Source organism: Prionailurus bengalensis, chromosome B3 (genome assembly GCF_016509475.1).
Source record: "Prionailurus bengalensis isolate Pbe53 chromosome B3, Fcat_Pben_1.1_paternal_pri, whole genome shotgun sequence".
Lineage (NCBI taxonomy): Eukaryota > Metazoa > Chordata > Mammalia > Carnivora > Felidae > Prionailurus > Prionailurus bengalensis.
This window is the reverse complement of record NC_057355.1, coordinates 17,933,235-17,955,612: the sequence shown is the minus strand read 5'-3', so window position 1 is coordinate 17,955,612 and position 22,378 is coordinate 17,933,235. Positions and strand designations below refer to the sequence as shown.

At 39.3% G+C, this 22,378-nt stretch overlaps 2 protein-coding genes across 4 annotated transcripts in view; one reads left to right on the top strand and one right to left on the bottom strand.

Annotated features, from left to right (window-relative positions):
• LRRC28 (leucine rich repeat containing 28) overlaps positions 1–19,360 on the bottom strand; it is a 153,839-nt gene extending 134,479 nt beyond the window's left edge. For 2 of the 3 annotated variants that reach the window (XM_043554785.1, XM_043554787.1), the window contains exons 1-3: positions 19,252–19,360; positions 15,431–15,658; positions 1,247–1,287 (exon numbers count right to left, since the gene is read on the bottom strand). In XM_043554785.1, coding sequence (XP_043410720.1) covers positions 1,247–1,287; positions 15,431–15,598 — 209 coding nt within the window. In that variant the 5' untranslated portion in view covers positions 15,599–15,658; positions 19,252–19,360. Of the gene's footprint in view, positions 1–1,246; positions 1,288–15,430; positions 15,659–17,136; positions 17,241–19,251 lie in introns of all 3 variants that reach the window. The other variant, XM_043554786.1, reaches the window with a different exon arrangement.
• Positions 19,361–21,755: 2,395 nt separating this feature from the next.
• Positions 21,756–22,378, top strand: part of TTC23 (tetratricopeptide repeat domain 23) — a 105,692-nt gene continuing 105,069 nt past the window's right edge. The window contains exon 1 of the mRNA XM_043554782.1: positions 21,756–21,970. The gene's annotated coding sequence lies outside the window, so the exon portion shown is untranslated. The remainder of the gene's footprint in view (positions 21,971–22,378) is intronic.

Below are 22,378 nucleotides of genomic sequence, written 5' to 3'. Positions count from 1 at the left end.
ATATGCATATATATATATATATATATATATATACACACACACACACATATATAAAGAGAATGAAATTAAAAACTTGACAAAGCAAATGGGGTAGAACATTACCAAAGATGATTAAACTGAATCTAATCAAGAGGAAAAAAATCAGACAAATCTGCACAATACTTTAAAGACATTGGGGACGGGAGGGATTAGGGTAATTAAAATATGAAATGCATATTAGATGATATTACTGAGTTAATATTACTTTTAAAGTGTGATAATAGTATAATTATGTGCAATACTGCCCTTATTATTAGGAGATACATACTGATATATTTAGTAGTAAAGTATCATAATGTCTATAATTTGTGTGTGTGTGCGTGTGAGAGCTGGAAAGGGAAGAAGGGAGGAAGACTGTAGGAGACAGAAAGAGAAAGCCAATGTGGCAAAATGTTAACTGGTTAAATTTATGTGAAGTGTATATGGGTGTTCACTGTATTATGCTTTCAACTTTTCTGTTAGTTTGAAATTTTTCAAAATAAAAGGATGGGGCGGTGGGGAGACAGGAAATGACAGACTCCCAGATTAAAGATGGAGGTATAAAGTTAGTTTTCCTTACTTTACCTCCTGAAAATTTTGCCAAATAATTAAGAGAACAAAAAACAGCAGTGCAAACTCCTCCTTCAACAAAATTAGCAGGGAGCTGGAAAGCAAGGGAAATGTAAGGTTCTAAGTATCTTCCTTACGGGTAAGTCAATAGAGACTTAAAGTTGATGCACCAGAAAACAAAGGTGTAAACATATTATTTAGCATTATGGAGGTAATTGTCAAAAGAATTAAAAAAACAAATGCAGTGTGGAGGACACAGAGAAATAGGCTTTTCCTCTGTGTGTTAAACCTTTTATACCATTGGACTATTTATATCAAGTATCATATGTAGTAACAATAATAAATCTTCCCAATTATACTGACTATCCAGAAGGATTCTGTGACAAAGAGGCTGTACCCAGGGGTGGGGGGGTGGGGGGTGGGTGAAAGTATCTTTCATTATCTTTACTACCTTGAGGTGAAACATTTAAAACACAAATTTAAATGGTAAAATACTTTAAAATACTATTGGGGTTAGCAGAACTTCAGGTCTACCTCTATGACCATGACACCAAAATATAATAAATGAATACATTAAAATTATATGTCCTAGTATTTCAAATAACTTAAAAGTATTTTCATTCTTGTTGTGTATAAAAATATGAATAAACAGACTCACAGTTCCACAAGGTTTGGAAGCTTCTGAGCAAGGTTTTCTGGCTGAAAATTAAAAACTCAGAATTAAATTTTATCTTTGAGAAATGTACAAACAGTTTTAATGAGCTTAAACACAGAGTATTATCTTTGGTGGGGGGGGGCAGTGTAAATCTGAAGGAAATAATGCAAAAATAATAAATCAGCAGGTCTGGGTTTTATGCTTACATGGCCCATACTACAGTTTAAATCTATAAATCTGAACGCTTAAAATCAGTGTCTTGGGGCACCTGGGTGGCTCAAGTGGGTTAATGCCCAACTCTTGATTTCGGCTCAGGTCATTATCTAGCAGTTTCGTGGGTTTGAGCAGTGCATTGGGATCTGCATTGACAGTGCAGAGCCTGCTTGGAATTCCGTTTGCATCTCTCTCTGCCCCTCCCTTGCTTGCTCTCTCTCTCTCTCTCTCTCTCTCTGAAAAATAAATACATTTGCAACTACGTGGATGGAACTGGAGGGTATTATGCTAAGTGAAATTAGTCAGAAAAGACAAAAATCCTATGACTTCACTCATATGAGGACTTTAAGAGACAAAACAGATGAACATGAGGGAAGGAAAACAAAAATAATATAAAAACAGGGAAGGGGACAGAGTAGAAGAGACTCATAAATATGGAGAACAAACTGAGGGCTGCTGGAGGGGTTGTGGGAGGGGGGATGGGCTAAATGGGTCAGGGGCATTAAGGAATCTACTCCTGAAATCATTGTTTCACTATATGCTAATTTGGATGTAAATTTTAAAAAATAAAAAATTAAATTAAAAAATAAAAAATAAATAACTTTAAATAAATACATAATACATAAATAAATAAAATCAGTGTCTTTCTGAGAAACGGCCACAGAAGAAGTTACACTGTTCTTAATAGACATACACAGAGGGGAGGATGCCATCTGACAACAGAGCCAGATACTGGAGTGACACAGCCAAGGACCATCAAGGATCACTGGCAACCACCAGAACCAAGGAAACAGTAACAGATTCTCCCTCAGAGTCCTGAGAAGGAGCCAACCCTGACCACATCTTAATTTCGGACTTCCGGCCTTCAGAACAGTGAGAATACATTTCTGTTCTTTTAAGCCCCCTATCCTGTGTAATCTGTTAACAACAGCCCTAGAAAACTAATACTCACCCCCAAACTTCCAATTGTGTGCCTCGGAAAAACTAAATAAATAAGGGAAATCCCCAGGTGCCAGAAAGCCAGACCTAACTAAGCTCAGGACAGAGTGGTCCTGGGGCTCAGGTGATTGGGAGGGGGGTGGGGGCAGGGGTAGGAAACAGGCCACTGGAAAGACAGGCTGGGGACGATCTAGGTGCCTTACCCAGTCCCGATTTTGGAAGGATTGGCCCTTCCACAAAAAGAATCCCAGAAATTCCACTCCCAGATTGCAAGTGGGCTTCTCTCTGCCGGAGGCGCTGGGTAAAAGGAAAAGCCTCCTCTAAGCAACTGAAAGCCAGCCTGCACCTCTCTCTCTCTCCCTCCCTCTCCCCCCTCCCCGCCACCCAGGTCAAATTCACACAAACACAAAGACAGGAGTTGTTAAGACTGAAGGAGCACACTGAGTCAGGAGTAATAGATATATATTTATTCTACACTCAAACATACTGTAGGTAAGCTAGGTATCAATAACAAAGAATCAGTAATCGTTTTTTTAGAAGTAATTAGGTGTAGCTTGAGTCCTGAAAGACAAATATAAATTATCAGAGGTTGCTATGGGGCAGAGAGGAAGGGTTCTGGTCAGCTTTCTAGGCACAAGAAGCAACACAGGAAAATGTGAGGCAGGGAGGTGTGTCTGGGAAATTGCAAATACAATCTATTTTGCTGTAACTCCCGAACACTGCTCCTGAACAGATCTTACACTTTCGAAAATCCTGTTATAAAAACAATTGTGTTAATAGGTGTTGAGGACTAGAAGGTTTTGTATTTGCAACAAACTAATTTTTCAGACAAAAACCAAGTAACAATGATCATCATTAGGAAAAGGATCAGGGGTGCTCTCTATTCCTCAATCTATGGTAGTATCGTTTGAATTTTTAACAGTGAACATGTTAGGTCTCATATAATTGAAAACCATTACATTCGATAATGTGGTATGCACATAGACTGCTACATAATTGAGTAATCAATCATATTACATCCAATTTGGGTTCTAAACAGTAAGAGAAACACCATTAGTGTGATATGCCTGGGCCATAGGGTATGAAGGTTTATAATGACTTCGCAGAGTGGCCTGGAACAGACCACTAGAACTTATATTTTATAAAATGGGAAAACTTTTTAAAAATTCTGCACACAATAGAAATCCACTGGTTTAAACAAGGAAATGACATTACCACTTTAAGTTGGCATACTGATGAATTTAAATACTTAGCCACAGCATCCAAAGCTGCTTATATACACATATATCCTTGTCCTTTTATGATAACCAAATATTAAATACGAATATTGTTATGAGAACAATGAAGCATTTACTGAGTACCCATTTTTGATAAAGTCACTTATATTTAGTTTTCAAATGCTGAATGCTGTGATTCTTTTTTTTTTCCCCACATGTTTTGATATCAATATATGCAATGAAATCCTTCATGACAAGTCTTTCCTCAGATGTTACTGTTGGATCTGCAGAAATCCTCAAAATGTTTCTTTTAGTATGGGTATCTTCTCTTTTAAGGAGAATATGCACTTCCATTTATGGGCATACATACAAAGCTTCCTAGGCAAACTAGGCAACTAGGGATGGAAGGATGAGGGAAGGGGGCAGTAAGAGGCTTAATAATAGCTGGTCCTCTAAAAAGGAAAAACTTATCCAGAAAAAAGACTCATCTATTTTATCTGCTACGATCAATATCATATCTTGACCTGAGATCATTTTTTCCAGATGACGATTTCATGCCATCCAACAGCATTCTAATTATCCTGTGAGAAACTGGTTAGCTCTTTTGAGATACACAGCTTCACACACAATTAAGCACTGAATAATGTTTCTACTGCTAATGGTGCATTACCATATCTTTATTAACGGTTAGATACACTGTGTTTTTATTTAAAAATAAGCAAGGTGACCTTAAGAAAATTGCAGTTCATTACAACACGGGTGGGGAAAAACCCGAACCCTTATTAATTAGTACAGGCCCAACCAGCCTGACAAATGAGCAGCCCACTGCACGGGCTGTGGCTGACACCTACTGGTAAGCATCACTGAATTACTTTCTGCTAAACTAGTTACAAATGTTTTCTAAATTAAGCCAAAATTCTCTGCATTAAATCCCACATTGCACTTTAGCTGAACAACTTTTCTTTACGGGGAATGTAAAAGTAACCTTCAGCAACCACATTTAAGTATAAAATTTACCTCTGATTTTGAATCAATGATGTTTTACTACACCCTTTTAAGGAAAACTGCCTACCTCCTTACATGCGAATGTTTTTAAATCGTGTATCTTGGAACAAATAGTTCAAATATGTTGCAAACACTATGCTGAGTGATGTGCCCTGGTAGGCACTGTGAGCCACCTGCTTCTTCCTCTTCTCTGGCTGGGCACCTGGTAGGACTGAATTTGTCTCTTCGAGCTGGATGTGGCTAAGTGACTTACTCTGCTCAGTGGAATTATGTTGAAGTGGTAGCCTTCAAGAGCCTGAGCTGTGAGAACTAAAACGCATCTAATTCACGACTTTGAAATGTGTCTTTACAAACACTGCGAAGCTTGTTGTGTGTATTGTGACAGTTTGTGAATGAAGTGGTTTTTTTTTCCCCTTTAGTCCCACAACTGAACTTTAAAAAAATATATATTTATTTTGGGAGGTGGGGGGGTGAGCAGAGAGAGAAGGTGAGAATCCCAAGCAGCCCCCACACCCAGGGCAGAGCCCAATGATGGGCTCCATCAAGGACTGTGAGAAGATGATCTGAGCTGAGCCACCCAGGCACCCCTAATTAACTTTTTTTTTAATGAAAAAAATAAAAATAAAATTTTGAAGTGAAATACAAGAAGTTACATAAAAGCTCAGAAAGTTCATAGTGACCTCCACGTGATGCGAGCTTTGTCTTTGGAGCTCTGACTTTGGACACCGTTAACCAGAGTCCCCAAGCAATAAGAGAGTCATGACAGTGTGAGTAAAGAAGTAATTGTGCTGTTGCAAACCGCTATGATTCAGGGTTCGGCAAAACCTGCTCCATTTCTGACTTCTAAAAACACATTTCAAAGAAGTCATGAATTAAATGTATTTAAGTTCTTATAGCAGTTATAAAAGATGGAATGAAGTTGGACCTCTACCTGACACTATATACAAAAATTAACTAAAAATGGACCAACGACTTAAATAGAACAGCTGAAACTGTAAAACTCATGGAATAGACAGAAGTAAATCTTTATCATTGTGGATTTGGCAATGGATTCACAGATATGATGCCAAAAGCATGAGGAGCAACAGAAAAAACAGATACACTGGGCTTCACCAAAATTAAAAACTTTTGTGCATCAAAGGATATTACAAGAAAATGAATTACAAGACAGTGAAGACAACATGTAAAATGGGAGAAAATGTTTGTAAACCATGTATCTGCTCAGGGTCTAGCATCCAGAGTATATAAAGAACTCTTACCAAAAAACCCCCCAAACAACCCAATTTAAAAATGGGCAAAGAATTTGAATACTCTGTAAATATATGCAAATGGCCAACAAGCACATGAAAACATGCTCAACATCATTAGCATTAGGGAAATGCAAATCAAAACCATAACGAGGTGTCACTTCACACCTATTATAATAACAATATTTAAAAAAAACAACTGGAAAATAACAAGTGTTGGGGAGATGTGGAGAAATTTGGAACCCTTGTACCTTGCTGGTGAAGTGGTTCAGCCATTCTGGGAGTTCCTCAAAAAGGCAGAGCTACCCTATAACCCCACAATTCCACACCTAGGTAGGTATATACCCAAAATAATTAAAAATAGGTACTCAAACATTTAAATGTAAACCATATTCATAGCTGCACTGTTCACAAGAGCAAAAAGGTGAAAGAGCCCAAATGTCAATCAATGGATGAATGGGTGAACAAACTGTGGCATGCACACACCACGGAATCATATTGAGCCATAAAAGTTACGGACTGATGCACACTACAACTTGGAGGAAGCTTGAGAACACTCTAAGTGAAAAGAAGCCGGACGCAAAAGGACACATAGTGAATAATCCCATTTATATGAACTATCCATAAGAGATAAATCCATAAAGAAAGAACACAGATTGGTGGTCGCCAGGGCTGAAGTGTGAAGGGGAATGGGGAGAAGTTGCTTAATGGGTGAGGGGTTTTACTCCAGAGTGATGGAAATGTCTGGAACGAGACAAAGGCACTGGTTGTGCAACACTGTGAATGTACCAAACACTACTGAATTGTTCACTCTAAAATGGTTGATTTTACATTACGTGAACTTCACCTCAAAAATTATTTTTATTATTATTTTTTAATTTAAAAAAGTTAATGAAGTTTTGGTATCGAAGGAAAAAGGCACTTCAGTTACAAACCATCACAACATACTCAAGTGCGCGTCTGCTCTCTCTCTCTCTCTCTCTCTCTCAAAATAAATAAGCATTTAAAAAAAAGACGATGGGGCACCTGGGTGGCTCAGTCGGTTAAGTGTCGACTTTGGCTCAGGTCATGATCTCGCGGTTCATGAGTTCAAGCCCCACGTCGGGCTCTGTGCTGACAGCTCAGAGTCTGGAGCCTGCTTCAGATTCTATGTCCCCCTCTCTCTCTGCCCCACCCCTGTTTGTGCTTTCTGTCTTTCAAAAATGAATAAACATTTAAAAAAAAAAAAAAAGACGATGTATGACATAATTGTTCATTGTGAGCGGGGAGCATATTCCAAAGCTCAATGTATTATACTTCAGGTACCTCACTCACATACGTATTTGTTGACTGATATGATGGGGCTAACATTGAGAAACTGGCATCTCATTTTTAAGGTACAGGTGGCTCATTTTAGTATAGTGCATGCTTGAAAATGAATTTCAACTTGTGGAAACACATACATAACAATGGCTTTTGAGCCTTCTGCTGGCAAACAGAGCCCTTCCAGTGTCCAAGGATATGGTCTTGTGTAAGGGAAAAACGTCTCTCCCTGCCACCTCTTTCTAAACCCTCCCTTCCTAACTCCCACGGCAGAAACTACAAATCACAAAGGGTAGGCTAAATCATGTTCCCTATATTTTAAGAAAGTATAGAGAGATACAAGTTTTAAAAACATTTCTATCAGGAAAAGTTACACAATAGATCTCAGAGGTAAACGTCACAGAGGTAACTAGGAGAACTCACTTAACGTGGAACACCTCATTGCTCTGAAGCGGATAAATGTGGTTACATTTTAACTAAATGGTGCGAGGCCAGAAAAAGGTCATCAGTAAATACTTGCAGAATTAAAACAAAAGACCGACTAGGTGACAAATGAGGAGACCCGGTACATGCTCTAACTGGCCACAAAAGTGACTTTGGACCCGTCCATTAACTTCTTCTAAGCTTACTTTCCCCAAAAAGAAAAATCGCCTAAACTGCCTATAAAGCTCCATCTAGCTTTGAAATTCTGTGATTCAAGAAACAGAATGAAATTAGGGGTCAGACATTCATTTTCTAAACTATTTCAAATACTTTGTTACCTATTTGACAGGGAACCACTGTCAATCAACCAGTAAGGATCAGGGGGCAAACTGTGAAATCTGAAAATTCAGTAGGAAAAGCAGCTTTGGTTTATAACAAAACTCCTACTCTTCAGGCATGTGTGTATTACTGAGACAGGATACATTTATAATCAGTGTTTTTGCAGAACTACATCACATACTACACATCAGCATTAAAACACAAACAGAGCATCTGAACGCTTTACTACTTGACGTATCATTTCCACACATTCCATTTAAGAAATAACAAGAAGCCCCTTATGTTGGAATTCAAAGTGAATCAAACAAACAAAAACAAAACTTAATTCCCTCTCCCAAATTTTTCTGCCACACTTGATGGCACGACGCTCTTTTACTATTTCTTTGTTTTCCCTTCAAGGTTCTGTGATGTTCATTTAATCCAGATCCTACTCTTAACCAAATTCAAAGGGGGTGGAGGGCATAGCTATGTTACTTTCCCAGACATCAGCCCCTTGCACCCTCAACCCTGCCACCAGCTGCAGAAGCTGTCGATGCAGCATAAACGCAGGCATCGTCATCACTGTAAATCAAAATATCTAGACTCACTGATTAACACAACTTGAGAGCTAGCTAAGATCTTAGCGGTACTCTATGCCAACAATCTTATTTTAATTTTTAATTGTAATACTAGTAAGTATTTAGTGAAAAAACATAAACCAAACTTCACAGAACCTTTCCCTTCTCGTCTGCATCCTTAGGTAAGGTTCTTTCTCTTCCAGCTCCCACCCCCACTCTCTTGCCTTCCCTCAACCTACAGCTCTAATCACTGTTAAGTTTGATTGATGCGCTTTTTAATGTCAGTTTATCTATAAAGTAGGGATGCCTACTTCACAGGATTGTCTTAGATTAATTTATTAGTTAATTAATTTAATACATGTAAATTGCTTAAGACAGTGCCTGTAACTTACTGCTATGATGTTACAAATGATGTTACAAAAGATGTTAGCTGCTATCATATTTTAACCAATCCCAGACTGATGAACATTTAGGTTTTCATAATGTTTCATTGCACCCAACGTTTTGATGACCATCCTGTTCACTTGACATGTTCATTTGACATATTCACAAATGTTCACTTGATATTTTTTTTTCTGCTGTGTAAATTCTTACAGGTGAAAAATACCGATTCAGACGCATACTCTTTCAAAATGCCGACCGATGTGCTCAAACCAGCCACCAAAAGTACTCAGCCCAGTCTACTCCATCTGATAGTGTGTGAGAGCATCTTCTTATTGTCTTCCACATCAAAAATTAATAATCTTCAACACTAGGTATTTATGAGTCTTTGCCAATCTAGTAGGAAAGGATGATCGATGTTTTACCTTCCATTGGAAGTTAAACACCTTTTTGTGTTTGGACTATCTGTATTCTTTTATTATTTATTTGCCTGTTTATATTTTATGGGGAAGGTCAAGAATGTTTTCTCCTGGGTCCACAGGAAAGGAAACACTTCCGTGCCTTATGCCCCATCCCAATTTGGGAATGTGATGAACAGACCTCTGCTTCCCGTCAATCCCAGCAGGATATCACTTTTAAGTGAGGTTCTCTCTTGTAGCACAGATTAATTGCTTCATCAAGATCCAGCTGCTCTTACTGCTCAGACATAAGCCAAACTCTCCTCTTTCATTAAAACTTAGATGTCTTTTCTTATCCATTCATATTCACAAACAAAACTGGTAACTGGTGAGAGCTCCGTTAGTATTTGGGTAGGTCACTATTCCATGTCCCCAGGAAAACCTCCTGCCTGCTATTCTCATTAAGAGAAGTTGGCAGATCCATTAAGGGATTTCGCTTCCTGGTTGGGATTTCTTCCCCACCCCCTTCCAAGTCTCTTGTGGCCTTTTATTTTGTAAATGAAGAAACTGAGGTCGAAAGAGGTGTAGCACATAGAACCTGGGTCTGTTATCTCCTAATATTATGTTTTGCTACTAAACACTGAAACAGCTCCTTCCTGTTACTGCAGTCCTTAAATGTTTCCCCTGCTAATTCCCTTCCTCCATGAACTTCCGGGTTAGGGGTGAGAGCTGGTGATTGCTGCTTCCAAGCTATATTCCTTCTCCAACTCTTAGAAATCAGATTCCAGCTACTGGTGCAGAACTGAGGGGCAATGGGGGTAGGATTCACCTTAGCCCCCTTCGTCCTGCACACTCCTATCCGGCCTTCACCTGAAATTTCTCTACACCTGCAGTCTCTCTCCAGAACCACATGTCCCATCCCCCTAGATGGCTTACTCAATCATGCCTAATACAATTCTTCAATGTCAGTGGATCCTTTGGCCCCTCTCCATTCTCTCTATTCATGCACTCCTCCTTTCTTTCTTTGCCTCCAATCCAGCTCACGTTCCATATTCCATCATCCATGTCCCAATCCCTCCTGCCAAATTACTAAATCCCCTTAGTCCTTCTGTACTGTATTGTATCCACCTGGAAAACACCTAAGCCTTCAAGAATACAACAGCACACCTTCTTCATACCTCAGCTGAGTGTTGTAGGAGAAACTCCCCTAAACAAGGCACACAGTTCCACCATTAAGCCTGGCGACCAACAGCTTGCTGAATAATGCCAACAATCCTGTTACCTTTCTCTGGCCAAAGTGCCATGTGATTCTTCACAACTTCAAACCTGCATTCTCTGCAAATCTCCACTCCCCAAGCAGATGGCCTTGCCTGGTAGAATGCAGAATTCTCATGTCAGCTGTGCTAAGTTAGTGGCTTTCTATTCTACTCTGTGGTTTCCTAGACACACAGTTCCTTAGAAGGGAAGGAGGTGTGGACTGAGCAAGAATCTTGCCTATCCCCTCCCCTAAATAAGAATAATTCCCATTTACATCTATGTTACTCATCAAACTTTCCGAATAAATGGTTCTGCTAAAAGGAATTTGCAAACATTTATTAGATCTACACATCCCACCCACGTGGGGTTTTGTGTAAAGAGCACCAATATATGAGCAAACAAAAGGACAGCTGCTCTGACTGCAGAGGAGACACACTACTGCTCAGTTTTCCCATAATTCTCCACCTCAGCCCTTTTTAGGAACCCTCAGGCTCTGAAGAACACAATAAAAAAAATAAAAACAAAACACAACATTGCTCTAGGCAAAATAGGCGCCTACACTTGTCCCCTGAACGTCCTGCCACTGAGTCTTAGTTCATACTTTCTCTTCAGCTTGGGATGTTAACAAATGAAAATTCCATGAGAATAAGAATTTGTCCCAAGTCAATGACCTGAAGAGTACTGGGCACATAGTAAGTGCTCAGTAAAGACATGTTGAATGAATTCTTTTCCTCCTAACCTCCTGTCAAAGTCACTCTTCAGTGTCAATGCAAATAGCATCTTCTTTAAAAAGTCTTCTACAGTCCTGCAACACAGAATTAGATTATATGTCCTACAAATGTTGGGCAGTAGGCCAGGCATGAGGATACAGAATTTATGACAGAGTCCCTGCTTTCAGAGGCACTCAGTCTGGAACTCTTATACCTACATGAGAGTCCTTATATTAATCTACTTTATATTCATGTATTTATTTACTTATTCAATAACTATGTGAATACCCATCCCACGACAAACACAGAACTTGTATCTCCTATTCTCTTGTCTTCTAACTACCACAAAGGTGAGATTTAACAATTCTTGAACTGCATTTAAAATAATTATAGGGGAGCCTGGGTGCCTCAGTCGGTTAGGCATCCGACTTCGGCTCAGGTCATGATCTCACACTCCGTGAGTTCGAGCCCCGCATCAGGTTCTGTGCTGACAGCTCAGAGCCTGGAGCCTGCTTCAGATTCTGTGTCTCCCTCTCTGTCTGACCGTCCCTCACTTGTACTCTCTCTCTCTCAAAAATGAATAAATGTAAAAAAAAATTTTTTTTCAAAAACTGGATGGAGAGACAACTACTTTCCATATGTTCCTATATGGTCACTAATATTAGAGCATGTATCATTTTTGGATTTAAAATATGAAAACTTTTTTCTATTAAATATATAAAAAAGGCTTTTTTGTGTGTTTTAGTTTTAATATGGCATTTCTCAAATTCTGAGCATTTAACAATCATCCTACAAAATATAAACCACTCTGCTATACCAAGCCCCTTGATGAGGAAAGGAAGAAGGGCAGAGACGGTACATTAATGACTTCTCTTCTCACAGAAAGGCTCATATGGTGAGGGGAGAGAAGGGAAAGGGATAATGTTGAGGAGAAAAGATTTAAACACAATAAAAGTGTTAATTAAAAAAAAAATAAAACAATGTGAAAATGCAAATTATTGGCAGATTCCCAAGCTTCCTTTAAAAAAAAAAAAGGCCAATTAACCCATATGTGTTAAATCATGTTTCCAATGTTTTCTTTTCCCCTTTGGTCAGTATCGTAGTTGTGAGTCAAATTCCACATACTAGGGGCACCTGGGTGGCTCAGCTGGTGAAGTGTCTGACTCTTGATTTCGGCTCAAGTCACGATCTCACGGTTGCGAGATGGAACCCCATGTCGAGCTCTGCACAGAGTGTGGAGCCTGCTTAAGATCTGTCTCCTTTCCACCCACCCTTGGCACCCCTCCCCCATGCTCTCTCTCTCAAAAAAAAAAAAAAAAAATCCACATACTAAATCCCCTTTAGGAAATACACTGTATCAAGAACACCAGCAAACATTCTAAAAGCCTGAAATCACTAGTTTAGAGCACTCTAGGATAAGTACTATTTCATCTGCTTTCAAAACCTATGCAGTAAGTCATTCCTAGACTATACTGGATATGTTAGGTGTCTTATATCCAGTACCATAAAGGAATGGGACGGCTGCTATGATTCCTACACCCTGATATCTGCATAGTGCTTTACAGTTTAAGAGCTCTTTGATACACATGAATCAAATGTTCTAGCTCATTAGAAAGCATTCGAATAAAATACATACACCTATCATAAACATATGCAACAAGTTAATCTCTGATCAACAAAAAGGTGGCAGAGCATGAATTTGAAATGTATGCTTATGAGCCATTATGAATATCGGTTACAACTGTATAGCAGATACCTAGGTATTTTCATAAAGGGAAAACTTCAGCTGAGAAACCACACAAAACCAAAAGCTCACTATAACTTTCATAAACAAAGATCAATTTCTTTGAACAAACTATACTCCAGTAGATTGTGACTAACAGTTAAGAAGTAATCCACTCACAATTTTCTCCTAGTACATCAATAACAAACACGGAAAGAACACCTGGGTGCCTCAGTTGGTTAAGCATCTGACTCTTGATCTCAGTTCAAGTCATGATCTCATGGTTCATGAGATCAAGTCCCACATTGGGCTCCACGCTGTCAGTTCGGGGTCTGCTTGGGATTCTCTCTCTCCCTCTCTCTGCCCCTCCCCCCCCCCCAAACAAACAGACATGAAAGAAATTTTTTTAAAAATAACAAACATGGGAAAATCTGGGCTTTAATCCTTGACAAATTATTTCTCACAACACTGGTTCCCCAAAGGGAGGAGGGAAATACTTGGTAAATCATGCAATGATGATTTTGCAAAAGGATTAATATAACTGTACTATTAAAGTTTGATTAAGATAATTAAAGTTTTTTTAAGTTTATTTATTTTGAGAAAGAGATTGAGAGAGAGAGAGAGAGTGAGAGAACACGAGCAGGGGAGGGGCAGAGAAAGAGGGAGAGAGGCTTCCAAGCAGGCTCCATGCTCCACGCAGAGCCCAAAGCAGGGCTCAATCTCAGGATAATGAGATCATGACCTGAGCTGAAATCAAGAGTTGAACACTTAATTGACCGAGCCACCCAGGCTCCCCAAAATAATTACAGTTTTAAAACTGAAAAACCTATGGAGTGCCTGGGTGGTTCAGTTGGTTAAGCGTCCAACTTCGGCTCAGGTCATGATCTCGTGGTTCATGGGTTTGAGCCCCGTGTTGGGCTCTGTGCTGACAGCTCAGAGCTTGGAGCCTGCTTCAGATGTGGTGTCTCCCTCTCTCTCTGCCCCTTACCCACTCACACTCTATCTCTGTCTCTCAAAAATGAATAAATGTTAAAAAAATAAAAAACTGAAAAATCTAATTTAAAAAATCTAACTAGGCACTTAAAATAACACATATGCCAAAATGCCAAACACTAAAAATGAAAGACATATTTCTATTTACTTTTAGATATGGCAAAAATGAACAAATCATATGCTTTCCACTCACTGGAGGTATTTTACACAGATTATATAAGACTTTTTCAGGAAAACACTCTATATAAATGAAGCCAGTAAGGCATAGTTTCAGATATTTAGGATAGTCCAAATAGACTCTTCTCTTAGAGAAGAGAATGAAAAATAGGTCTGTTCACAGAGAAACAAGACATCATAAAATGAGTAAGAATAAGAGTTCAAGTGTAAGACTCAAATGAGGTTAAGTAATAACCAGAAAAGGCCAGGTAAAGCACATCCATTTAAAACAGAGATCAATTTTGACAATAAGAGTGGGAATGAGGGGCGCCTGGGTGGCGCAGTCGGTTAAGCGTCCGACTTCAGCCAGGTCACGATCTCGCGGTCCGTGAGTTCGAGCCCCGCGTCAGGCTCTGGGCTGATGGCTCGGAGCCTGGAGCCTGTTTCCGATTCTGTGTCTCCCTCTCTCTCTGCCCCTCCCCCGTTCATGCTCTGTCTCTCTCTGTCCCAAAAATAAATAAACGTTGAAAAAAAAAAATTAAAAAAAAAAAAAGAGTGGGAATGAGAAGTCACATTAGGACACTCTTGAAAAAAAATGTTTAAATAGTGTTTTTAAATCTTATATGTAATAAAATATAATAAAGTTCTCTATGTAATAAAAAAATAAGGTTATAATAACTATATGCTTATTCTTAGGATGTAAAAACAGTGAATCAAATGTTGCGTCTGTGGCAAAAGTTTTTCCAACAAACTGGATGAGAGCCGATTCAACATCATTTGATTTCCACAGTGCAATCATAAAGAAGGGTTTTTGGTTCGGGAGGGTTTTTTGTTATGTTTTTCCCCCAAAACAAAGGCTACATGAAGCTTCCCAAATGCCTGTCTTCATATATTTTAATATTCAGATCATCTCTTTTTAAATGCCTCTAACTCAAGGTCATCTTTCTTGGCCTTCTTCTTCTTTACTTTTTAACTTTTTCGGTATGGTAACATCCAAAAACCAGCTAAGGAGCCTATCCCACAAAGAAAGCAAAGACAGATGCACAGGGTAAGTGAAGTGGAGTTGTGGAATGGAAACTAATTCTATGACTGGCACATTAGTGAATATTTTGCTTTCCTATACAACTCTTCCTGTAACCTCATATTGGAGGGACTTGGATAATGAATTCTCCACTAACGAGTAACCCCTGTATTTGTATCCTTACTACCTGCTGAGATAACAAGAGGGGATGTATATCCTGGTCTGAATGTCTTAGGATATGTAAAATAGATCTCGGTCAGGACCACATTACAAATGATTTTTTTTAAATGCAATATAATACTGTACCAAGGTTGTCAGGGAGTTCCTTTTCATATAGAGCCTCTCCAAGTACTGTAGTCCCTCATCTTTCAGTAACTCCAATGGAAAATGGTGCAGATTCCTGTAATTTAAGAACAAATTCTTGTGCTTTTCCAGCCTTGCCACAGAGATCGTCTTACAAAGTTCAGATGCCATGACTGAATATATCCCATCAGGCACGCTGCAGCACTACATCTTGTCAAAATTGGTCCATTTCTAAAGAGAACAAGAAAATTGAATCATTGTGATAGTGCTCATAAGCATTGCCAAATAAACCAGTTAGCACACACAGCTATTAGCAGACACTAAAGAGAGTTACACATTTGATCCCTATATTTTTCCTTCATAACAACTGAACATATTTAGGAGATGAGAACAACTATTTAAATACTTTCACTACTTAAGCAATGTGTACCACTTCACAGCAACAGTCCTAACTGAAAAACTAGTTCTTGAACTTGAGATAGGAATGCCTAATAGAAGAGAGACTAGTTTCATAACATGCACCCAAAGAAAGCTTAAAAATCAGATAGAGCAAACCCATTTCCTTCTTGAGCTACCTCATTTTATGTGTAGCCTAAGGTGTTTCAAAAATATTGCTAAATACATACAAAACATCTAGACCACTTACAGCTTCACTTTCTTCATTTCTTACTATGTACAGAATATTGTCCTATATTCTAATTTTTTCCTCCTTTTACCTCCTTTTTTTTCCTTCTTCGCTTTGTAGATTATCAGAAGCAGTAAAGAAACAGGTCCAGGAATATACAGTTTTATTATTTCAATGAAAGAAGAAACACTGCACTGGGAAATAAGAACCTTGTATTATTTTCTTACAATCTTTTCAGGCCTCAGTTGCCTAACATATACAAGGGAGACAGCAATTTATTGGTAAAGGCCAGAACCCAGAACAGATTAAATTCCCTTCTAGCTCTGAAAGTGACCGGGTAGGAAGAGAAATAACATTTGCCATCTTATCAACTAGGCACAGAGCAGAAACAAACTTCACAATCACTTAACTAACACAAGAGGAAAAAAACTCAGAGCTTCAACAATGTTGTCCAAGGTCAAATGGCTCATAAGGGATAAAAGCAAGGACTCCCCCTCCCCACTTTGGGGTAGAGATGAGAGTGTCCAGTGGATTTCAAAGACTGGGTTCTTCACAGGATTCCAAAGGATATTAAGGAAATGCAAAAACATTAAAAGGCTGAGTGAGCTCTGTGCAAAACCCTCATTTTCCTGGGCATCCTTTCTGGAACTCCCTAACTGAAAGTGCCTTTCAAAGAAAAAAAATTTTTTTCTTAAGAAAAACTATTTTCACTGGGTCTTAACACAAAGTTAGTGCAAAATGCAGTAACATAAGCCTTCCATTAGCAGAGTTTTGTAACTTTTTTGGTAATTTTCTATTATTTCCAAACTCCCAATTCCTATCTCGTATGAAAGCACTTGCCATTTCATCGAAAAGGGCAGACAATGTGGAATATTCAATAATATCCCGGGTGCAACTAAGAATTCAAAACCTTCCCATACTGATTCTACCTACACACTTAACCTGTTTTCATGAGACATATGTCACTTTGGACAACATATTCCATCTTTCTACATCTTAATTCTCTGACCTGCAAAGCAGAAGGGAACTAAACCAGAATCGATGATTCTGTGTCGAAAGAGAAGTTTGCCGGGTTATTACTCACTGAAGTAGTAAAGTGGAAGCAGGTTAGATGGCTCACAAGGGCTGCAAACTTAACACATTTTGCTTTTCATCAGCAATCCGAATTCTGCCCAGTGTTTTTCATCCCTTAAATGGAAAGCTTTAAGTCATGAGTGGGTCCATCCTGCCATTCACCTGGTACCTCCAATTTATCTTAAGGCCAGTGGTTTCCATCTCCAAAATACATCTCAAGTCCATCCACATCTCTCCACCAGCCAAAACCAAAAACCACTCTCATCTCCAGCCAGAGCCGTGAGTATTACTGGTGTCCACTCTAGATACTTTCTAACACATTAATCACTTAGCAGTGGACCTTTAAAAATGTAAATCCCATGGTCTCTTCTCAGGGAAACTCACTCCCTAGTGCACACATATCAACTAAACACAGCCTTCAAAAGTTTGTAAGAAAATCAAGCTCTTACCAAGCATTGAGGGCTCCTCACAATCTGGCCCCCCCTCCCACCTCGCTTCTCCAGCCTTATCTGGAGATAAGATATACCCCTCCCTGGCTTCTCACCAAGCTCCTGGGCTTTTCTAGTCCTTTTTTCCTAGTCTCTTGGAAGAGTCCAACTCTTCACACCAGTTGCTACCTCTCCTCTTAGCCTGGAAAGCACTGTCCCATCAACCTTTGGGTTTCAAAGTAAAAATCACTCTTCTCCTGTTATTATTTTTTTTTTTTTTATATGGAGGCCTCCTCACGATCTGGAATCTAAATATTTACTGGTGTATCTATTGTCAATCTAGCCAACCGACTGGAAGCTCCTGAGGGCAGACATCTTGCTCTTTCTTCACTCTTGTATACCCGCCTGGACACAATATCTAGCACAAAGCAGGTGCCCTCAAAAGGCTGATCAGTGGATGAAGTAGAACATGTAATACTGCAAGGTAGATTTTTTTTCACTTTCTAATCTTTGGTCATCTTGTAGATACTACATCCTAAATGCTTGCTAAGTACCATAAAGATCCCTAATCCATACAACTACGCATTGCAATAGACATTATTTATAGCCTGTTTTATACATAAGGAAACTGAGTTTCTCAGAGGGTAATAACTTGCCAGAATTCCAACCCAGGTGGACCGACTCTAAAGTCTGTGCACTGCCTTACAATATAGCCTTTCAGGCACTTCAGTGTTCAATGGAGCCTGTTTCTTCCATATTATTAAATTTAAGTAGTAGCCAACGCTTATACAAATGTGAGACTACAAAGCAAAACTACACCCCAAATCCACACTCACTGATGAAGATCCAATAAGAGAATTCAGTGTAACCTAACTGCTTTCCTTCTGAATCCTGAAGGCTGGGATTGGGCTGCCTTTAAAACATCATTTCACCCTGCTAAAATACATCTGGCTACAAAGGCAGTGTGGGAGATAAAATCTACATAAATGAAATCTGAAAGGTGCCAATAAAAATGCTAATGGTTTTCCAAAACGCATTCATTGGCAAGATACAGCCTTTACCAAGACGGCTAATTTCTTCCACAAATTCCCTTCACTACCTCTTAATCTACTAACGATAAATGGGACACTTAATAATATTAACGGTATGCCAAGTGTACCTCCACAAATTTTCTGTCATGTAAACACCAACCTACTTTATTATTGTTTAAAACAAGTAAACAAATCCTTCCACCTTAAGAAAATCCACACATGTTAAGCAGGTGTGTGTAAAAGGAGACCCTCAGACTGACTTCCGTATTTAATTCAGTAGAATACGCACTCCAATTTTCTAATACTGTAAATTAGAGAATTAAAAATTGTATATTAAAAGCATTTGTAAAAGACTGTTTTCCCAGGAAGTCTTGGGCAAAACACCTGCCGCTTTGCCCGAGTTAACCAAACACTAAGGTCGTTACAGTTTGGAAGCAGCGAGCTCAGTGGCAGGGATTTCACAGACCCGATATCGGAATTCTGCAGCCACAGAGGGCGGGGAGGGCCCGGCAGCTATGGCGACCCGAGGCCGGACGGGCCCGCTCGGGCCAGGGACCACTCGCCGCTGCCCGGACGCTTCTGCCAGACCCAGCGTGCTGGCCGGGGAGCCGGGCCAGGGGGCCCTTGGCACGCGAGCCACCCGAAGCAACAGACGGCCGCACTCACCTCGGCGCCGGCAGAGCCAGCGCTCCGGGCGCAGGCGGCGCTGGACTGCCAACCGAGGGTCGGAGAGAGGGGCGGGGCGCCGACGGCAGTGGGCGGGGCGAGGCGAGGACGGCGGGGGGGTGGGGCGGGGCGGAACCCGAGCTCCTGAGAGTTGGGAGGGAAGACGGAACATCGCGATAATTCTCCCCTGTTCTCGCGGTTTCAAAACATCTTGGACGAGATGTTCGTTTTTCAAGCGCTGTGCCTATTGGCCAAAAGCTCGGCTTCCTCCAGCCTGGCCTCGCCCGTAGCTTAACTTAGACTTCCGGCTCCGGCTGTGCTGAGAGCACCTTTTCCATTTACCCGTTGAGGGGGGCAACTTAGCCTTTTCCAGCCTAGGGACTTGCCAATAACTGATTTGTTCTTTCATTCATACATTCATTCAGGGACTCGTGCACTTATTCATTGTATACATTGAGGAATTACAACAACAGTAGTAACACCGAGCGCTTGTGTACCAGGCAGCGTTCTAAGAGCTGTGCACAATCCCTTAAACCCTCACAGCAGTTTTATGACACAGGTACTAGTATCATACTCGTTTAACGAATGAAAATCTGATGTCTGGAAGGTTTATGTAATATGGCCAAGGTTAGTTATCAAGAGGTGAGCCTAAGCATGGGATTTAAGGGCTCACTGTGCGCGTTGACAGGTTCGTTCCAAAGATGAGGTGGGTAACCTAGCCTCTGCTCTTGAAATACCTAAAGTCTATTGTGTGAAACGGTTGCTAAAAGGGACACTAACAGCTTAGTAAATTAAATATTATGGCAGTTCCTAGAATGACTGAGTAGGCCGTCAATAAATAATTCTTCAAAATGAGAATTCCTATGTCCGCGGAAAGATAACATCAAAGGAAGAAAACATTATGCTAGTAAAAATAAAAATAATAATAGTAACAATAATAATTCTAAACATTGCTAAGGAACATTTTTAAAACATTTATTTTTTAAATATGATGTTTGTTAACATGGCAACTTTCTGAAATGAAGGGTTTTTTAAACTTCCTCTCATGAATCTGCTGTCATTCATTGTTCTTTGAAAAGCTTGATGTTGATTAATTTATTAGCGATTCATTGCCAGGCAACCTTGACTTTATAACTAGTTTCCTGTTGGTTTATTTAATTACTGTTAGAGATTAATAATCTCTAAAGCAAAGTTATACTAAATGAAAGTAATATTTATTCCAAGACGAGGTATGAGTTATAATGAAATACTTACCAATTACCTATTTATTAAACCTGGCCGTCAGAAGTTCGGGAACTATGTGGCATGGTGAATGTCATGTACTTCTAAGAACTTTGATATAAATACTTAGATACCTAAGAATTCTTAGATACCTAAGAATTTGTAGTACTTAGGAACTTTTTGCTGGACTTAAAACGAGGAAACCTAGTTTATGTAAAAACAAAAATACTTAGGTTATTAAGGATCAACCTAAATAAAAAGACTTGCTCCTAATACTGGAAAGTGACTCCAAAAATGATTAACAATAGGTCTTTTTAAAAGTAATCAATGTTAGCCACTTAGTTTTCATTTCTTAAAAACAAAAGAAATATTTTAATGCATTAATTTAACATCCAATTTTTTTAAATAAAATTTTTAAGTTTATTTTGAGAGAGAATGAGCTGGGGAGGGGCAGAGAGGAGGTGGGGGACAGGATCTGAAGCAGTTTCTGTGCTGACAGCAGAGAGCCACAGCATGGCTGGAACTCAGGAACTGAGCCCCAGTCAGATGCTTAACAGACTGAGCAACCTGGGCATCCCTAACATCTGATTTTTGTTTTTGTTTTTTTCCATATATATAATTTATTGTCAAGTTAGCTAATGTACAGTGTATACAGTGTGCTCTTGGTTTTGGGGGTAGATTCCCATGAATCATCACATAAACAGCCAGTACTCATTCCAGCAAGTGCCCTCCTCAATGCCCATCACCCATTTCTCTCCTCCCCTGCCCTCTCCCATTAACCCTCAGTTTGTTCTCTGTGTTTGAGTCTCTTATGGTTTGCCTCCCTCTGTTTGAAACTTTTTTCACCTTCCCTTCCTCCATGGTCTTCTGTTAAGTTTCTGTGAAAACATATGATACCTGTCTTTCTCTGTCTTATTTCACTTAGCATAATACCCTCCCATCCCATCCACGTTGTAACATCCTATTTTTGATCATAAATAATTATCTTTAAATAACTTCTACTCCCCTGAAATTGCTATAAAAACAGCCAAGGGATTCTGTGCCAGAATGTCAATTTGAATGTGTATCGATTTTCACAAAACACTCAAAATTCCTTAATCTGGCAATTTGGCAATCTTTGACAAACTTTAACATCAAAAGGCAGCAATACCACTTTAAGAAAATTCCAAGAAAAAGAAAACCCCGTTTTAAAATTCCCACCTCTGGCCCTCCGGGATTGGGTTGCAAACTTCCACAAAATACTCTCCTCCACTCCCTATTGGTGCATGCTCTATCATTCATTGTTCGCCTGGAGTTTTGTGAGGTACCAGGTTGCTTTACGGCAAAAGACTGCTATAATTTAGTCTGCAACTACCCTGCTTTAGACTTTTTCATGGTGATTAATTTGTACAAAGAATCACCAAACTCATACAGCGGGAACCAAACTGGCAAATCAGGCTGCGGAGACAACTGTGTAATTCGCTCGAAAAAGAAACAGAGATCCTCTCCTGCGTACTGGGTAAATTGACAAAGGATTTTACGACACAGAGATTTGAGAGTTAAAGAAACTTTTCTGGTTTTTCGATAGTTTTAAAGGAGTAAGCGTCAAAGGAGAACCAGATAAAATACAGGCACAATCGTGGCAGGAAAAGGAGTTTTTAGAAGCTGTTTTTAGGGTGAGATTGGAAGAATGTTATTTCCAAATAATCATTGAATTTTTGAATGGTAAAGGGAACAAGGGAAAAGAAAAAGATTAATTATAGATTATTGTATTTCCTAACCTGCTGTGATTTATTGTTGTTTAATATGGATTTAGAGGGACACTTAGTAATATTATTGTAATTGTTAAGTGAAATACATATTTCTGTATACTATAATACCTATCTTAATAGATAATCAAAATATAAGAGAAAATTAGAATCCACTT